The 21214-nt window shown below is 32.9% G+C and overlaps 1 protein-coding gene and 1 long non-coding RNA gene across 2 annotated transcripts; both read left to right on the top strand.

Annotated features, from left to right (window-relative positions):
* The first annotated feature begins 689 nt into the window (after nt 1–689).
* LOC107957457 (uncharacterized) lies at nt 690–3669 on the top strand. The gene is made up of 2 exons (XR_001700451.2): nt 690–1556; nt 1899–3669. It is a non-coding gene; the product is annotated as an uncharacterized lncRNA (long non-coding RNA).
* Nucleotides 3670–17754: 14085 nt separating this feature from the next.
* LOC107957458 (autophagy-related protein 18c) lies at nt 17755–21160 on the top strand. Its single transcript, XM_016892978.2, has 5 exons — nt 17755–18013; nt 18332–19243; nt 19550–19808; nt 20076–20199; nt 20867–21160. Exons 2-5 carry the CDS (start codon nt 18485–18487, stop codon nt 20949–20951), a joined length of 1227 nt encoding a protein of 408 aa, XP_016748467.1. The 5' UTR covers nt 17755–18013; nt 18332–18484; the 3' UTR covers nt 20952–21160.
* The last annotated feature ends 54 nt before the right edge of the window (nt 21161–21214 follow it).

The raw sequence follows: 21214 nt of genomic DNA, 5'->3' as shown, positions 1-21214 counted from the left end.
TTTGAAGCAAGAGAAAGTATATATGTAAATAAATAATTATACATCCTTTTTTTTATATACATATCTATATTTACAAACAAGAAGCAAATACTCTACGACTCCTAGCCACCCTACATAGTATTTTATATTTCTGCTTTCATTCTCCATACTATACTATTTGGCTGTTGAAATTTAAATTTTTTAAGTTATATCTTGTAAGTATTAAACTGAAATTATTTTTCACTCGTATTTTTAATTTTAGAAATTTAGTTCTTTATTTGTTATTAATTCAACTTTAATAAAAGTTTATTAATGATGTTACCAATTCAGCCTTTTCTATAAAAAATTGAACTTTAATTTTTAAATTAGATAAATAGAGCAGTTAAATTATTGGAATTAAAAGTAGAACTAAAACTCAAAAGTATGAAGAGAATAGGGACTGAAGGCATAAATTATTATTAAGTATGAAGGAATTGAGTAAGGAGAGAAGGGAGGAAGTAGGGGGCGGGCGACCCCGGATAATTCTTCTTTAGACCCCCTAAAATCTATAAAATTATAGCATATGAAAACGATAGTTTGACCCAAAATAATGAAAATTTAATTTAATCTAATGTAGTGTATAATTTAATCCAATTATAAGGGATGGGAAGTGAAATTAAAATATTATATGCATGAAGAAAGAGAATGTGCGATAAGAGAGGCTACCCATCCACTACTGTGCTTTGCTTTTTCATCCCTTGATTTCTAATATTCTTTTTCCTTCCTTTTCCCCCATTACACACTATTCTCCACTCTCCCTCGTTTGATATATTCAGATGTTGGGTCGCTTTCCTGTATCTGACTCTCATGACAACAACGACCCATATCCTTTCCCTTTAATTTGCCCATGAATAATACACACATACATACACATAGATATACATACATGCTATAACTCATTCCTCTCATCCTGGCCTCCACAATCCATAATTTCTGCAGCTAGCTCCTTTTTCTTTTCTTTTCTATTATTATGCTCCACCTTCTCTCTCACTCCATTTCCTAGTTTTGCTACCTGCAGTTGCACTCCATTCCAGGGCCTTTCCATTATTTCTTTTTCCATTTTTTTCCTAATTTTTTTTCTTCTCATTTATTTTCTAAGATTAGGGTTTTAAGTAATACTTGCATCATTTACAAATTTAGGGTTTGTACTTCACTAACCCAACATAATTACTCTCTCCATGAATATTAATGTTAATAGTACTAGAGGAGCACATACATATTTTAGCGGTTAGGTTAAGATAAATGAATTAGATCCAGAATCACACTTTGCTTTTACTTTTATTGGTTCTCTCTCTTTTTTTACCTACTATGTTAACATACTATTTTAGTTCATATATGTATATATGTTTACTTGATATATTCACTTGTATCATATCTTATCCGGGAAATTGGTTTCTATGATCTAATGTCTTTCTGTCAAAGTTTCCAGGGTTAATTCTTATAACGTCTTTTAGTTTTTTCCCCCTCTCCTTAGGACTTGCTTTATAGACTATAATTCATCAGTCGACACATATGCACATGCTTTCCTGCTTACAACAGTAAGTTCTATCTCATCTCTTAAATTGTATATTTGAAGCTGACCGTGGCTGGATAATGTTTTTATTTTTTATTTTTCCCTTAACTCGCAATTCATCTTTATCTTACCACCGGGATTTACAGGATCTAATCATTCTTTTCCTTTGTGTGGAGCACTATAATCTTTATGTTTTAAAATCGTATGCTTGCTTATTCTATGCATAGTTGGTGGTGGTTTCGATAATGGTTCATGTCGAGTGTTTTCAATTGGTGTTGATCATATATTACGTTTTTCTGAATGTGATGGTCAAAGGGTACTCCAGGATTGATCTTCTTTATTCAATGCGTTCAATTTTAATCTGTAGTGATGGAGCCTGCCGTGTTTCAGACCTGGTGGTGGGACTTGGAAGGAGAAACTTCGACTACCATGAGTTCCTTTCATCACTCGTTTCATTTCTGTCAGTAATTTGGTTGAGTTGTTGTTTATTTACTTTCTCTTTCATCCTATTGGGATCATGTTGGTTCCTAAACCTAGAATCACAAAGCTTGGTTTATTAGGAACTAGTTTGGTGTTTGTCATAATGCTGCTTCAGTTGACTGAACCTTGGGCATAGGCAGATGGTTATACTTATATAGTGCACGATTAGATCGGCTCAAAACAGAAGTAATGTAGTTAATGCTGAAGATTAATTATTTTGCTTTGTTAGTGATAGTGAACTTTTTGATTAATTTTCTAATTTGGGGAAGTGGTAAATTGCTGGTAGGAAGGAAGGAAGGAAGGAGGGAATTAATGGAAGTTAGAGAAATGGCAGGAGAGAGAGCTTCCTTCAGCCCACTCACGGATGGGAACAAGGGGGTTGAACTAGCTGCCGACTCATTCATTCAAACACTCAGTAGAAAATAGATTGGAGATTTTTACTACTGTGATTGTGTGAATGAAGCGGGAGATAATTTTGCATCCCTCTTTCTCCATGCTTGGACTGAAGGGAGCTCCTTCTTTCTGTTGCCCTCATTTATCTATCTGTCTGTACCACCCAAAAACCCTCATTTATCTATCTGTCTGTACCACCCAAAAACTGTTCTTTTCTCTTGTTTAATTTGTGTGCCACCATGTAAACTAAATTATCGGTTTCATTCATTTGAAATTTTTGATTGACATTAAGTTAAAAAAGTTTGAATTTTAACAATTGACTATATAAAGGCTTTTACCGATATAGCTTACTTGTCCCAAATTGCATGTTTTATTTTTGAGAAAGAGACACCATCAATCTTTCATCTCATTATCACACGTTCAGATACCCTACCAACTTGGCTAGGTCATATCATCACCGATTAGCCTCTCTTTCTTTTTAAGTAAATTTATACAAACTGGGGTTGGATCATTAATGACATGGCTGGTCAAAGAGTTGGTACTTCTCTGACATGGGGTAACTGGTTTTCTCGCTTGGTATTTCAATTTTTTTTACTAGACAGGAGAACCAAACTTTGGAGAAAAGTGTAGCGCATGCAATCTAACTTATCAAATGGGAATGGTTGGTTAACTACTTAACTTTTGCAGGGGCCATTATTGCAGACATATTCAGAAAAGTCTATCTTGTATTGCATGTATTGGCCTTTGCTTCTCTAACTTATATTATTCACCTGTATATACCTCCAGGCTCTACCACTACTCCAGTCCACTCTGATGGAACTATTAAAATGGTCTACAAGAGATGTGGTTTGATGAATTAATGAGAGACAATGAAAGGTCTGCAAGTAAATACTGATGTCTCTTGAGCTTGACTGTGCTATCTGCTCTCAGCCATGTGTCTTTGTTCCTAAAATTTACACTTGCATTTTTGGTCAGACATTGTACAGTTTGGTGCACGTGTTATCATGTGTTTGTTTCAAGGTGTGTTTCAGTGGTATTGGTTTTGGTTTCAAAGTAAGTGAGGGCCATAGGAAAAATCTGTTTGATTACAAAAGTTGCAGAAACATCCGGCTTTTACGGCTAGTTTATGTGTGTTTCAAGTACAGATTTAACATAAAAATATATCTGTGGGGGTTTTGGTTTCCGAGAAGGTTAACTGCAACTGAAAGTGCGCATTGAGGCAGAAACCCATTATTTTATTATATTATGCAAAAGCAATTCAAACATGACATGACGCTTTGGAACTTGCATTGCATCCCGTCAATCTGCGTTGATGATGGTAATTTTGTTTTTATTAAAATGATAACCATATATTTATGTATGTATAGAAACTGGGAATGGTAGTATTCATGCATTGGGGCTTGTGAGATGTGTTACCTAATATGGGTGAGGGAAGTTCCTGTTTTAGAAACAAGCATGGCATTAACTAGAAGCTCCACTTTGGGAATAAATGAGTATAAATTATGTATGAATGAATTTGCCTCACCGAGATAAATTTGCATTGTTCGAATATATAATGGATGTTATTTCACTTAATTACACAAACTATTAACAGTAGATATAAGCAATAAAAATAAATAAATCATTATAGCATTGCAATCTATATAAAATGTGGTCCCCAAGTAGCTGGTATTTTACAGCCACCATTTTCACCTGATATATAAAGTATATTATTACTTTATTAGTTTTGGTATTGTAGTTCACTAGATTCTTGTTACTTTAAACAATATCTGATGAGTTAAAGTTTGGTCCCCCACATCCGAAATCCAGCTTGGTGGTCATTGAAAATCTCGTTTCTCAAATTACTTGTTCCGAACTTTGCAAGTTGAAGTTGCAGAATCTATTTGTCGGCAATTTTTATATGTTTCTTCTTTGTTTATCCTCCAAATTAAGCAATGTGCACTCTGGGTATCACATTTTTTCTTTTCCATTTTTTTAGAAAAAAAATTACAGCTTACAGTAAAAGTTGATCTCTACACAGCTCGATAGAGCAGCAAGATGAAATCTCCGCAATTCCTTCACTAATTTCTTTCTTTAATGATGGAAAAGATAGGATTCGATAAAACTCAAAATCCTTGTGTCTAGCAAATTGAAAAACAAGAAAGTAGTTTATCTTACACCACCTCGATTTATGATTAGTAACAATGGCAATTGAATAGTTTTATTTTGCACCAGTTTTAATTGACTTATGACTAGCAATCACGATAATCGGATGATTCCTTACCACATCCTTAAATAACTTGTACCTCACGATAATTTGAACCCAATACTCAACCAAACTTAATATATAACATTCACAAACTTCATTAACAATAGATAATTATTTCGTAAGAAAAAGCCTAGCTTAAAGTGAAACGTGTCATTATCCTATCACGCAGTAATATATCATATTTAATAGTTGAAGCAATAAGACATGGCTTTAATTTTGGATTTAATATAGCATATAATATTAAACTGGGTTTAAAACCTAATTTTCTAGCTAAATGATTAGTTAAAATTTTTACTCGAACCACAAATTTAAGGAAGAAGTTGTAGTTCTACTCTTATTGCACTAAAACTACAAAACGATGTTTTTATTCTGATTAATGACAATATGTTATTGTGTAACCTAATCTTTTCTTAACATGTTTGATAAAATTTCAATATCAACAATTCTTCTCTTTTGTAATATTAATTGTGGCACCCCAAACTCGGTTGGAATGATTCGATCTGAACCCAAAATGTCACAGTAGCCACTTACGTCACTCTTTTTATTGATCATCGAAACGCACCATAAAATCACCAATCACACCACAAAATACATGCTTAAAAGTCAAATATTTAGTTCAAATTAACATGCAAACTCGAAATTATGCTTCCGCAACACTACTCTAATCAAAACTACATCAAGGGTGAATACATCATTTAATATGCATCAAACAAGACATTCATAAATTCCAAACTTTTCTATTGATCCAAATCATAACATTTATAAGACAATATTTGAAAGAAATTGTGAAAATAAAATAATGTCGGTAATGACATTATATCACAAAGAAAAGAGAAATAAAAATAAAATAAAGAACATACAAATTTTACGTGAAAACCCTTTCGGGAAAAAATCACGGGCAGAGGAGAAGAAAATTCACTATGTCGAAAAATTTGAATTCAATACAAGAGGAATAGACTATGTCTATTTGTAGGCTTGTAAAGCCATATTCTAATAAGACTGAAACACCTTATTCTAATCAATATCAAATAGATAGAATTTAATAAGGTTTAAAAAACCTTATTCTAAAATAAAATAAAAGAAGTGTAATTCTATATGGATTCTTCTTTTATTTTATTTTACCACTATATTTTACTTAAATAAGGATTCAAGTCACTTAATTCTAACAGAAATAGTTCAAAAGGACAAGCAAATCTCTTTTAATTTCAAAATGAAGGTTTAAGGACTAAACCATAAAGTTATCAAAATTTCAAGAATTTTTTTTATAAAATAAAAAATTTATTTACGAAATTAAGCATACAAACTCACTCATGCAAATTTTCAAAGTATTTTGTAAATGTTTTGGACTCTAATTGCAACACCAAAAATCTAAGAATTATATTGCAAAGCTGTGAAAACATGCCTTGAACAAGCTAGGCGCTGCATCGAGACGACGTGATGCAACACATTGGGACGAGCTTTGGAAGGGGTCCCTCTTCAAGATGACACGATAAAAAACGTCACGACGACGACTCTAGGTCGAGACGAAAGCTGTAATTTTAGACCAAAATTTACATTTTTCAAGTTTAAACACTACCACACTTACCATTTCGTGTTTTCATGCCAATTCCCCTATTCTAACATATCATATGACATACATAGATCATATAAATCATGCTCAATTACTCTAGATCATTCATTAACATACTTTAACATCTCAAGTAAATATTTATACTAGCACGCAATCCTAAAGTCACTATTCAATTACCTAACATGTCAAATTCGCAGGTTATGCATTTCTAAGTGCAAAATAGGTTCATTTCATATCAATATGACATTTAAAACTTGTCCAAATGTTCAGCCTACCATTTGAGCACCTATAACAACATTTCACTAGTAGATACACATACCATTCATCATGCATTTTCAACAAACATGTCATGGATATTCAAGCACATTCAAACAACCAACCATAAACTAGATATAAAATCCTTAAAATTGTCCTTAAAAAGGCCATTACAACTAGCAATTTGCAAAGTCTAAAACCCTCAGTTATGGTCCCACATTGCCTTCCTTATAAGTAGAAAACACAACACCTACTCAAGGTATTTTTGCCTAGCTTTAAATCACAAGCTTGCCCACTTCTCCTCCTCACTCAAGCTATTTTTTGCAAGATATACATAAGAGAGCGTGAGCTTTTTCAAGCTCAATGAGTGCTCGAAGATTGCTACAAAGATTTACAATATCAAGGTTAATTGAAAGCATACTAGATCGTTTACTCAAGGTATTACATCAAACATGTATCATAGCAATTCATGTTAATATATTGGTATATTATGATTATAAAACATATATAAACACATATGCATTGGATAAGCAGATCTCTTAACACACCTTATGACTCATAAAGTCCATACCAGTCCCATAAAAGTGTAGCCTGAAGCTAAACACACTCCAAACACATCAACTAGTCCTGTTGAATGAAAACATTCCCTTATCTCCCTAAACTAGTCCCGGGGCCTCAATGCCCTCACACATAAGCACAATAATGGTGAATACTCACAATCCTATGGTGTGCCAATAATATCCAATGGTTTTAAGAGATCACAATACCAATATATTCACTTATGCACACACTTATTTTATGGTTTATGCACACTTTCACATATCATGTTCATCATGATCATATAACTTATCACATTCATATATTATACACTTTCAAGTGCTATCACTTTATTCTTTAAGCCACATACACTTTCATATCAGATGTGTGCATTAAACCAACAGATCAATAAGCATATTCTTACATATTTACATCCATTTATTTAACATATCATATTCATATCTTATCATAAATCATCATCATTTGCAAAATATTACAGCTCAAGGAAAAATCATTTACTCTTGGAACTTAGGATAGGTGATTAGTGCCTAAGCTCCCCTTTAACACATTGAATTGTGCATAATTGCAGCATATCAGATCACTCACCTTGAAGCTTTCACTTCAATGCCAAAAGCTCAAATAAGCTTTTGTTTGCCTTTATCCTTGCTTGAAGATGCTCTCGATTGATTTGAAACTTTGTATACATATTAAACACATTATAAACATATTATGAACAACCATAAACACAATCAAACCGCAACAAAATCGTAGCTCTAAGTTTATCTTTCTCAATACACGAAAACTAACTTGTTTTGTTGAAACAAGTGATTTCCTCATTCGATCTTTGATCCTAACCCTTAAACATGTTTCCTAACATCCTAATTATCATATTATTATGGATCTAAGCCATTAATTTCATCAATTAACTCGAATTTAACTTTTCCAAAAAATCAAGCTTGTATGAACATGTAAAAGAAGGAAAACATCTAATTCATTGAAATTCCTTGATGATCTTTAAAATTGGCTTAAAAAACCTTTTGATTAATCGAAAATAAGTTAAAAATCACTTTGAATCAACCAATTTACTCAATAAATCAAATTTCACCATTTTTCATCAAAGTTTAGATTTAAAAGCTTTAAATCTCAAGCAACTCAACACAATCATTTAGATCTCAAATTAGGAAAGCAACAACATTAGTTTAATCATAATAAGTCAGAATCTCACCTCAATTTCACGAAACTCACAAGCTATAGAGCTAATTCGAGAATGCAAAATTTAAGAACAATGAATAAAATGATGAAGAAATTTTTTATTTTCTTTAAAATTGAAGAAAAATTCGATGTTTGAAAAGCTAAAAAATCATTAGGGATGAACCAATTTTAAGAGAAAAAATTTAGATTCAAACCTAAGAAAATTTTTGAATGGTTATGGAAAGGGAGGGAGGGACGGTGGGTGGCATATATAACCAACCAGATTTTAAAAATGGGGCATTTGTCCCTTTAACCACGTTTTGTCCCTTTAACCACCTTCAGTTTCTTTCATTATTTAAATAGGTCTTTACTTTCAATTGAAACTCATTTTTTAAATTATTTTTAAATCTGATCTTATTTTAATCAAATTATTTTTTGGATACCTAATTTTAATTTCTTAACTTTAATTTTTAATTCTAATAATTTTAATTTTTTATTTATTCCAATTTATTTTAACAATCTAACCTAATTTCAGTGTCACACCCTAAAAATTGAGTTAGAAGAAAATGGGTTAGTGAAATCAAGAGTGGTCACATAATGATTGTAAAAATTTTGTAAAGTGAATTAATCTAAATCAGTGGTTAAGTGTTGTAGTTTTGTGTGAGCCTATTGGTTTAGTGGTCTTGTATTTAAATCTTATGTGTGTAGAGTAAAAATTATTATTATTTTGTTTTAAGTTCTGAAGAAAAATCTGTTGAATGAGGATCAGGTAATGGAATTATGATAGTTTAAATTTGATTTAATTTTCATTTTATTTTATTCTCTTAAAATAATAATAAAATAAAAAATTTATTTGTTTTCCTTAATTTTTTTCCCAATTCTATACCCACGTTTTCCACTAATTTTTTTCCCAATTCTATACCCACGTTTTCCACTCCCTTATTCTTCAAATTTTTTTTGTTTGTTCTTCTTACTGCAGTTTCTTTTGGGTTTTTTATTTTTTTATTTTATTTTCAAAATTCTCTTTTTCAATTTTGTTTCTCTTCATTTTCTATAAACCTAAAACTGTAATGATAAGCAATGAATTTATCCCAGCTTCAATGTGTTTTACTTTTTCCCTTTTTCATGTTCAGATTTCATCTAGGTATTTGTTAAAAATATATTTTTTCCACCTCTTTTAAGCAAAGTTCAAGGATTTTGTTAAGATTACATCTAGGTATCTCTTAGTTTCTCCATTACTATTGTAAAAATATCTCCCGTTTTAAAACCTCTTCTTTTATTTTAGTTTTTTTTCTTCCTTTGATTTTAAACCCAACTCCATTTTTGTCCATATTTTCTTCATCAAAAGAGCCAACCTCGCCTGAAAAAAAAAAGGATCAAGTTCTTTAATGGGAATTTTTGGTTCTGGGATTGGAACTTCTATTGGACTCTTGATTGGATTCTTTTTCTTCATTCTTTTTCCTAAAGATTACTATTACGCAAAGCCTACCTTTTTAATTCCTTCTCTTTTGATTTGAGTACGGTGTTTATTTGAGGTGTTGGATAAGGTTTTAGTTTCTTTTAATTGATATTTATTTTGTGCTCATTAAGTTCTTTGCGAATGAGGTGACGTTAATATGAATCTGTGTGTTTTGGTACAATTAGGAGAAGATCGCGAGTCAGTAGTTTCTCTGGCGAACTAAATTCCCTTTTTAAGTTGTTCTTTCGTTCAGGGGATTTGGAATTGCGAGTGTTGAGTGGCATCAAATACTCTAATTAGATGTGTAATAGAAAACTCGAAAAATAGTGAACAACAAAAAATTGAAATGCATTCGGTTGATGCCACACAATCGTGTGTTAAACTATGTGTGTCACACAAGCGGGATTAATTGGGTTGTGTGGGCCATACCACCTGGGCAGTTGGGTCGTAAGGGCCAATCTTCTGAAATTTTTCATCTAGGCTGTTTTGATCTGCAATACATAATTAGACCTTCCGTAGGGTCCATACTATACAAATAAGGCGTGAAAATATGATATTCGTTAATATGCTATCGTAGGTTATATGATTAAGATATGTGAATTAAGTACGCATGAATTAACTACCGTTAATTTTGATGACATGTTTTTGTTTCACTATATTTATTTATGAGCATATGATGTCTAAATATGTTAATATATATTTCTCTAAATTTGCTTTATGACCATGCATGTGACGTTATGGCGAAACTAATTTGTTTCTATTGGGTTTGTGATATATTTGTCTGCAAATCGTGTAATCACATGCTTACTAATTTTTGTTAAAGATATGAATGCATGTTCAATATGCTTATCATTCTGTTTCCGTATTTGCATGTCATGTCACATTGCATAGGGTTGGGATATTATGAAAAGGAGGAGATTCTGGCAGTTTAATGATCTGCGCCATATGGTTGTTTATCCACATTTATGCCTGGCAACATGGCTGCAATATAGTGGCTTGACCATATATATTTGATCTGGCATTTTAATGATTTTCACCATATGGTGGTTTATCCATATTTCTGCCTGGCAGCCTGGCTGCAATATAGTGGCTTGACCATATATATTCGATTTGGCAATTTTAACTGCACTATCTGGTGGCATTGACCACAATTATTCTATTGGTGAGATTGGATGAATGAGTTTTGGGAACTCTATTTTGGTGTGTAACGGAGTTGGGTAGGAAGTTTTCTGAAAAGTACTGCATTGGGAAACATGATTTTCTGCGATTCTGCGATTTGATTTTTGTGTTATTTGTGTTCACGATTTGAGTTTGTTACACACTAAGCTTTATAGCTTACCCATTTGTTTTATCTTTGACTTTTCAAGTAATCTTTGAGTTTAGGGTCGGACAGCGAGCTGGAACTTGGATTGTTTCTCGGTTAATTTAAATTGATGGTTTATGTTTTCACTTTTCTAGATTTTTGAACTCTAAATCTATTTTTTATGGGCTTTGTTTTGGTTTTTTATTTATTTATCAGATTTTGATATTTTCAATGTTAAAACTGCAAAATCATTTGAATTATTAAACTAAAATTTGGTTTTAAAAACTATAACTATGAAAATTTTTCCACTGTAAAATTAAGTAATCACTTAAATGTTTTCCTGTAAGTGAACAAATAGCTTTAACGAACGTTGCCTTAAAATAGGAAATGATTTGCTAAAATTAATACTTTCAAGACACACGATTTCAAAATCAAATTCTAGGTTTAAAAAAGGTATTTCTAAACCTAAGTTTTTTTTTTAAACTAGTTAATGTAATTCTTTAAAATCCAATTATAACGTCTAAGCTAAGTTTGGGATGTTATATCTGAATTCTAGTGCACTAACCCAGTGCTACTAACCCGATTTTTAAGATGCGACATTTATATTACATGAATATGAACTTCAATTGCATATTTTGTCTTATCGTCCTACATTTATGGATGTCCCTCCATATTTGCACAAAATGTGAAGGTTTTGATTTAAGGAGCAACTCTTATTACGAAAACAGATGATAACTTTGTATTTGCTACAATGGATTGGTGGCCTATTGAAAAATGTGACTGTAACCAATGTCCTCAGGGAAAGGTTGGACTATTGGATTTGGTAAATAATTTCTTTTACATTAAATTTTATAAAAGCATTTTATTTTACAAAAATAAAAATTGACTTTAGTTGGACATTATGTTATTTGTAGGATTTGAAAAAAAAGGCTTTAATAAATGCAATAAAATACGAGTATTTAATGATATCCTCATAGATTTTCTGATTATTTTTGTTTTATAAAGAATATTGCATTTTGAGAATAGAAAATGTTATTACAAAAACTAGGAAAAGAGGCCCAAACAGAAAACCACCTTAAATGTGGTTGTATGAACTAGTTAGGCTAAGTATAGTTCAAATTTTTTGTGAAGGGCTTTAGACTAATTGTGGTAAACGGCTTTCAGCATTAAACTCTTTAAGAATCAAAGTTGATGATTCATTATAAGAAAAAATGTTATATGAAGTAAGAAGGGTTAAGAATTGCCTCTTTCAAGAAAAGTGTTAAGATTTCTTTTGGGTTCTCCAAGGGGTGCCTTTCCTTGGGAAGATGGGACTAACTCAATAACTTTTTCAATCAAGCTAGGTGAGTGTAAAACCCCCCGCCCGACCGAATTGTCGGGTTTGAGTTACAAGATGCTACAACCGCTATCGGAGCAACTACCGTCAAATAATCAGCAAATAAATCATTCAAACATACAATCATAACATACATTCACATCATGATATACAATTTTTTCTAAGATTTACACGAGCTTACTAAAACTCATTTGCTAACTCGAGTTTAAAAAAGGACCAAATTGTAATGTTTTCAAAGATTCTAGATCAGGTATCGATACCCATCTAGGTACCGATACCAATCTAAGCTTCAATGTTTCAGAAAAATTGATTTAAAACCAAAGGTATCGATACTAGACTTAAAGTACTGATACTTCCTTTAAGGTATTGATACCTCATCTAAGTACCGATACCAATCTAAGCTTCAATGTTTCAGAAAAATTGATTTAAAACCAAAGGTATCGATACTAGACTTAAGGTACTGATACTTCCTTTAAGGTATTGATACCTTACTTCTATATCGATACCATCTTAAGATTCGATGTTTGAAAATTTTGAAGAAAATCACTAAGCATAAATACCCTTACTTAAGGTACCGATACCTTTGAGCCAAAATGGTTAAAAAATCACATTTTAATACCTTTTTCATGCCAAACCAACTTTATTACTCAAATGGTGCTTAAATGATCACTCAAACCTACATAAAGCCAACCAAAATACATACTAGAACAACCTTTTTACCATTTCCAAAATCAACCAAACCATTTCACTTCCAATTTGTCATTCAAATGCTTCATCTAAAGCTTAACATAATTCCAACATACACGCATATATAATATTAACATCAACTTTCTTAAAAACAACCATTAACCAAGTTTCAAACCAACTATTATTTTCAAGTAAACTCATATAAAACACCTATGTACATGCCACATAATCGGACTTTAAAACATTCGAAAGATTACCAAATTAACAATAAGATATTGTAAGCTTTTCAACAATTCACTTGACATGTTTCGCAAGTTAGCAATCTACTAGAAAATAGAAAACAATAAGGTAAACCTATAGAATGCTTAGTAAATTCATAGGTATTTAAACGACAAACTTACCTCCAGTTACAATTAATTATATCAAACTAAATAACTTGATAAGGTTTGCCTAACATAGCAAACACAACAATAAGGTTAGTTCATCTTATAACCAAGTAATATAGCAATTCAACATTTAACATACTATTCAATTTAGTACTATACATATAGATTCCACAGTTCAATACCATTTGTACAATCTATTCATCATATAACCATTTGAGCACGTGGCTCGTAATATTTCACTGTCATATCTTTTTTTCATTAATCCATTAGTCCGAAGAAGTATAATAAATATATTCGGATACAGGAGTAACTACACAACACTGAATTGCTCGTCAGAGCAATAACTACACCATACCAGGGCACTGAAGTGTAAAACCAATAGGCAACATATAATCATATAATGGTACATCCCTCCTATTGGAAAAAATGGGTTTGGAAAACACAGTGAAAAATAAATTTAGGGAAAATCAGAGTTTTAAATTTTTTTTCCAAAAACAAGATTTTGGTTGTGATATCTAAAGTAATAAACACTTAATCAAAATTGTACCTTTTCGATTCGTCTAGTATAAATTTTTTAATCGAGTTGTTTTCTCTGCTATCCTCAAGCTCATGTCTTGTAATAGCCCAATTTTGAGTCTAGTCGGAACAGTGGTTTTAGGACCACGAATCCGACATAGAAAGATTTATTTTTATTATATTTTTATGGTCTAAGGTTTTATGGAATTATTTCGTGAAAATTTCATTCGAAAATTTTATCGATTGGGCACTCAATTTAGTAAAAATGACTAAATTGCAATAGGTGCAAAATGTGTGTTCTAGAAGCTAAAAGTGTCTAATTGCTATGAAATTTTAAATTGAATGTCCTTATATGGTAATTACACCATTTTTTAAGTTATTTGACAAAAATAGACATGAAGTAAGAGAATTTTTATGTTTTAAGTTAGGGGCATTTTGGTCATTTGATTAATAAATGAATTAATAATCAAAATAAAGCCAAAATTTTTGTCCATCTTCTTTCTCATGGCCGAAACTTGCAAGGGAGAACATAGCTAGGGTTTTTCAAGCTTCCAAGCTCGATTGTAAGTCCGTTCTAGCGCCTTTTTAATAATTTTCATGTTTTTAAGTCTTTATAATCTAATCTAGCTTTTCCAAGGACTATTTTGAAGTTTTTTCAAAATTTACCCATGTTAGATATTTGTGTATTTTGATGTCTAATGGTAGAAAATGTATGTTAGTTGTAAGATAAACAACTATTGCTAAGTGATTTTTGGTAAAAAGGTCAAAAAGGACTTATTTGTAAAAGTTATAAAATAAGTAGTAAAAGTGTGATTAAGTGGAAAATATGGGCTGGTATAAGTATGAAAATGGTTCAGCTAGGCTTGGGTTTCGAAGAAATTGAATACATTTCAATTTACAAGCCTAAGGACTAATTTGTAAAAATGTGAAACATTAGGGGAAAAATGTAACTTTACCATAATATGATTTTTGGACCAAATTGAATAATTTGAGTATTAAGTGAGTTAAATTTCTTATTATAGATTAAGAAAAACAAGGTTCGGACCTAGATCGGGGGGAAAAACAAAGTGTTTGACGATTAGGTCTAATTCTACTATTTTGTACCGAGGTAAGTTCGTATGTAAATAATGCATTGTTATAATTATGTTTTAAATGCTTTAATATTGTATGAATTGTGATTGACTCTTTGGACTTATTTGACAAAAGTTCCTACAAGTGAAAAATCTCAGTTGAACCTTAAGAATAGAATAAGATACGAATGACATGTCACTAGGAACCCATGTGTGTATGCGATTATGTAATCCGGGCGCTGGTCTCATATGTCCTACTAGTTGCTGGGTAGTCCGGCATGTGTTGCGGATACCTAACAGCTTGTGTGAGCAGCACTGGGTAGCTACGTCCTAACTGACATCTTGTGTGAGCAAACCTGTAAATAACTCAAAAACAAGCATATATGTATTATGAGATGTGAGGTAGTTTTGACTACATATATGGCATTTATGTGCAAAATTTTCGAGTATCCGTTAACATTTCGAGTGTTCAACGGGAATGTCAAAGTTGTGAAAGATTATGATTATGTTACGAGTTGGTACATGTATATACGTAAAACTCATACGTAATGAGCTTGATATGGGATGAATCCTTAGTAAGGTTGTGATTGAGTAAGTTATGATTATGAGATTTTAATAACATTCATGCCAATTTCCATCATATTAATTGCATGTTAAATGTGTAGTTATGATGCTTATTATTTGCATAGGAACTTACTAAGCTATATAGCTTACTCCCCTTCCTTTCCTTTGTTTTATAGTGTCACTAAGCTATCTCGGGGATCGGAAACCGTCGGAGATTCACTCACACTATCAACAATTATTTTGGTACCAATGATTTCAACATTTTGAGTTAAGACATGTATAGGGGACTTGGTTATTTTGTTATGCGTCATAGTTGATTTGGCCAAATGTGTTGCCTTATATTGGTTGAAAGCTCATTTTGTATAAGGCCATTTGAAATTGGCTACTATTGGTATAAGCAATTTATATGATGATGCCTTTCATGGATGTGGGAGTTTACATGATTTGAGTTGATAAGTATGTGATGTTGTGTAAGATAGATGGTAGCATGTGAATGATGTGTTGATAGTTGTGGATGTTGGTTGTATGTTTATGCTTGGATTGGTACTATGTTATGTTGTGTAGATGTGTGCATTAAAGTGTGGCAAAATGGCTTGCTAAATAGCTTTATTTTTGTCCAAACGGGTAGACACACGAGCGTGTGTCTAGACCGTGTGTCACACACGGCTTGTCCCATGGGCATGTGTTCCGGCCGTGTGTCCTCTGCACCTTAATTTTGAGAAACAGAATGCTCAGAATTGAACATACGGGAAGAGACACGGGCGTGTGTTTCAGCCGTGTGATGGCACGGCCTCAAACACGGGAGTATGCTCTGGCCGTGTGAAGTCTACACCTATTTTATGAAAATTAATTTTCCACACGGTCTAGCATATGGGCATGTGGCTTGGCCGTGTGAGCTCAATTTGGTGATGAGTTACAAGTCAGAAAGTTACAAGGGTTAGGACATAGGCGTGTGTGACCACACGGCCTGCCCACACAGGCATGTCCCATATCCACACGGGCGTGTGACCCCTGTTTAGTGAAAAATTTTCTAAAGTTCTCGGTTTAGTCCCAAATCACTTCCAATGTATGTTTTGGGCCTCGTAGGCTCGTATTAGGGACTTTATGATTGAATGCAAAAAATTTTAATTTGGACGCAAATTGATGACTCAGAATTTTATGAAAGTTTGTGTGATAAGTCCGGTAATGCTTCGTACCATGTTTTGACGTTGAATACGAGTAAGGGGTGTTGCACGTCTGTCGAGTGTGGCCTCGCTTCGAATCAGAAAAATTTTCACAAAAATTACCAGTGGGGTAATTTTGCAATTTCTCTAAACTTTTAGGTTAAGTTGTAAATAAAAAAATATCTCTAGAAAATTTCTAAAATAATCTCTTCAGAGAATTTTCTCTCTAAAACTTTATCTTGAATTCAAATGTGTGTAAATAATGACCCAAGGCTCTCTTTATATAGAGAGAATTTAGAGAGTTCAACTATGATTAAACTTAATAAGATTTAATATTAAATTAATATAATATTTATCAAGATAAATATTAAATTTAATTTAATATTAAATCTTATTAAAATAATAGAATATTTATTTACAAGATAAACATTAAATTTAATATTAAGATAATCACTTTAATATTAAATTAATAAAATACTATTAAGATAAGTATTAGATTTAATTTAATATTAAATTATTAAAATAATATTATTTTTGAAATAATTAATCTGAAATCAAATTCTCTAGTAAAATTCTAGTAGGAATGTAACTCTTCCATTACTCAACTATTGATGACCAACGGCCATCGGCCATTGGGAAGCTGTCGTCGCAGCCACCGACACCACCGTGTTTGGTGATGTAGGTGCGATACTCTTACGACATCCCAAGCCAGTTCAGTTGTTGCCAGTTTGGTCTAGGTCAATAACAACCCGACCTGTCCTGGTTAATGACAACCCGACCGGTCCGAGTTAATGACAACCCGACTGGTCTAGTCTAGCCACCGATTGGACTGTCAGTCCAATTTCACGTACCTAGCCTAGTTTGATCAATTATTGGGTCTTGGTCTCGATCTTGGTCTCGATCTTACATATAATACAAGATTAATAATAAAATTTACCTTAACTAATTTAACTGTTATCATTTAACTCAAAATTAAAACTTTAAAATCGATATGAAAAATAAAATAAAAAAAATGGGAAAAAAGAAAAGCTTAATATGGGCATTCAACTGCGCATTGCTTGGCCCAATGTAAACATTCTCTTTAAAAAAAAAAAAAGCGAAGTTTACCATGTAATTTTCTAGCTTTTTTTTTTTGACTAATATTTTCTATTTTTTTTATATATTATAATAACCAGAAAGAAAATGAAGGACGGAAACAGAAAAGAAGGCGGAGGAAGGCGAATGAATACATAGTTGTTTGTGGCCTCAGATCAGATCGATAAGCAAACCCCAGATTTTGTCTTTCTTTGCAGATTTCATTGCCGGTTATCTTCCTTTCTCATTGGTCCGTTTCTCAGTTCTTTCTTCAATCTTTTTCTTCGATTCTTGTTGCCCAATTTTGCATTCTATTTCAGTTTCCATTTTTATATATATTTCAACCTTGTTGCTCAGTTTTGCAATCAAAAATGAAATTATAGTTCTTGGTTTCCTAAATTACTGTATGACCGTCATAATTAGATTTCTTGGATTAATGCTGCTTTACTAATAATATTAATTACTAGACAATGTTAGGTTTTGATGATGATTATTATTTACCAAGAAAGAAAAAAGAAACTGTAAATAATAGTTTTTGAATATCTGCATTCTTGATTTTGTTTTACAGCTAGCTAAGTTCTTCAGCATTCGTTCACTTACAAGGTTCTTGTTGGCATCAAGATTTGCAAGACCGCTGTCCGTATGTGCTGCTAAACTAATGCAACCAATACCAGAACAGTAGATCACCCTTTTCTTTTAATCATTTTGCTTTCACTTACACATGACTTCAACCACGCTCTCCGCATCTCCACCTCTCCTTCCAAGGCCGGCCATCGAACCTACTCAACCCCCCGTTTCCAATGACCCGCCATCCTTTACCCCCATACATGATGCCTCTGATATCAACCAAATAGAGTTACTCTCCGTGTCTTGGAACCAGGATTATGGCTGCTTTGCTGCTGGCACCTCCCAAGATTTCCGCATTTATAATTGCCAACCCTTCAAGGAAACCTTCAGGCGCAATCTCAAAACCGGGGGTTTCAAAATTGTTGAAATGCTTTTCCGCTGCAACATCTTGGCACTTGTCGGTGGGGAATCCAATTCCCACTATCCTCCAAACAAAGTTATAATATGGGATGATCATCAAAGTCGCTGCATTGGTGAATTTGCATTTAGGTCTGAGGTTCGAGCTGTCAAATTAAGACGAGATCGCATTGTTGTGGTTCTGGAGCACAAGATATATGTCTATGGTTTTATGGATCTTAAGCTTCTTCATCAAATTGAGACTTCGGCCAATCCTAGGGGACTTTGTTGCCTTTCTCACCATTCTAATACATCTGTATTGGCTTGTCCTGGTCTTTATAGAGGCCTGATTCGAGTTGAACACTTTGGCCTTAATATCATGAAACTAATTAATGCTCATGATTCTCATATTGCCTGCTTGACCTTGACACTCGATGGCCTACTTCTTGCAACTGCTAGTACCAAGGGCACCTTGATAAGAATATTCAACACCATGGATGGAACTCGCTTACAAGAGGTACACTACTGGACCATGGTTTTCTTTTCTCCTAAACTTATACTCGTTTTATTTGAGGATATGTTCATCAATAATCATATGCTTTCATCAATATGTACTAAGTAATGTTGAGTCGAGGGAAAACATTGCTAACTCAAGCTTTGCCCCTAAACCTGGCCCGACCAGTGTAACAGTGATCTTAAGTGTTAGCAGGAGGTGTAATACTACTTATATCAGCAATTAGCATGCTGGACACTGCAGCATTATGCTCATCTCCACTCACTCTCTCTGTAATTTAGGTACTCATCATAGTTACTGTCCATGTAGGTGCGAAGAGGAGTGGACAGAGCAGATATCTATAGCATTGCCCTCTCACCAAATTTCCAATGGTTGGCTGTTTCGAGTGATAAAGGCACTGTTCATATATTTCACCTTCGAGTTAGAGTTTTTGGGGGCCATTCATCTTCTCAACAATCTTCTGTCCAAGGTCCAGCATTATTGCATCAGAATTCTTCAACCTCACTTGATGCACTTATCCCTCCAAGCACTGGTGCCAACCCTAGTTCATCCTTGTCTTTTATGAGAGGTAATAAATACAATTAGCCTTTGTAGTTATTTTTTTACTTTGTTAAAACAGAATTGCATGTTACTCATTTCATGAAACTTCCAATAAAAAGCCAATTTTGTATGTTACAAACAATTTGAGTCAACAAATCACCAGGTACGGAAAACTTTATAGAATATCTGATGTATAACGATGAGGATGGATGAGAATTTAGTTGATTGCTGTTTTATTAATTAAAAACGATGTATTTGCTTCTCTAAACATATCAACTTTTTGACAATTTTCCAGGGGTTTTACCAAAGTATTTTAGTTCAGAATGGTCATTTGCTCGGTTTCACTTACCTGAAGATACCCAATTCATTGCAGCATTTGGATCTCAAAACACTGTTGTTGTGGTTGGCATGAACGGGAGGTAATTGCTTCTCCTTATTCTCTCGAACATATTCTCCTTATTCTCTCGAACATCATTCAAAATATTATTTGATCCTTATTGACGTATTGTGCTTGATGTCCTATTGAAATTATGCAACTAGTACAAAGAAATTTTCAAGGTTACCAGTTGGTTTAATTAATTGTTACGGACCTTGGATATGTTTACCCTCCTCTTATTACACCTTTCTTTCTTGTATCTTATGCAGAACTGTATATTTGCATAATTGTGTTCCTACTCGAATTTTTAAACTTTCTATATTCGTTCTCTCATCAAACAATTCCCCTACTTCTCTGACCTGATAATAGGAAGATGTGCAATAATCCATTTCCATGGAGTTTATTTTTCTCGTTTCTTGTCATCTTCTAATGTACACCGCTTTGTTGAAGTTCTTTTACATCTTTTTATGATGTATGACATCTAATTTCTTATAAACTGTGATCTGAGGCTATTAAAATGCTATATATTTCATGTTTAGCTTGGATAATTACGTACAAGTACTTTAGCAACTCGGTTTTGTGTTTGTTTGAGGACCAATCTGAACTTCACAATCAGAAGATATATCTCCTTTTACTCCCCCCCTCCGCCTTTCTTTCTTTAGTCAGTTTTTTTTTTAATTTCTCAGTCTTACACCTTTTCTTATTATCAGTTTCTACAGGTGCAGTTTTGATCCCGTTCATGGGGGAGAGATGTTACAGCAGGAATATGTCCGGTTTCTGAAAACCAAAACTTGAATACTGACAGATGCTTCTGATCTTGTAAACATGGACCCTACATCTATCACATGTACATATCTTGAAACCTTTTACTGAAACGATGCATCTTACTATATAGTGTGCAAGAAATTGCTGTTCCAGGTACTTGTATATGGGTAATAAATTGCTGGTAACGGCAATATTGCACTGAACTAATTGGCTCAATATCAGTGACATTTTTCCTGGTACATCCATTATTCTTGCTGGTGAATTATAGAGCTTGCAGTGAATGTTTCTTCCTG

Source organism: Gossypium hirsutum, chromosome A05, assembly GCF_007990345.1.
Source record: "Gossypium hirsutum isolate 1008001.06 chromosome A05, Gossypium_hirsutum_v2.1, whole genome shotgun sequence".
Taxonomy (NCBI): Eukaryota; Viridiplantae; Streptophyta; class Magnoliopsida; order Malvales; family Malvaceae; genus Gossypium; species Gossypium hirsutum.
Note: the sequence above shows the minus strand (reverse complement) of the source record. Positions and strands in the feature narration are given on the sequence as shown.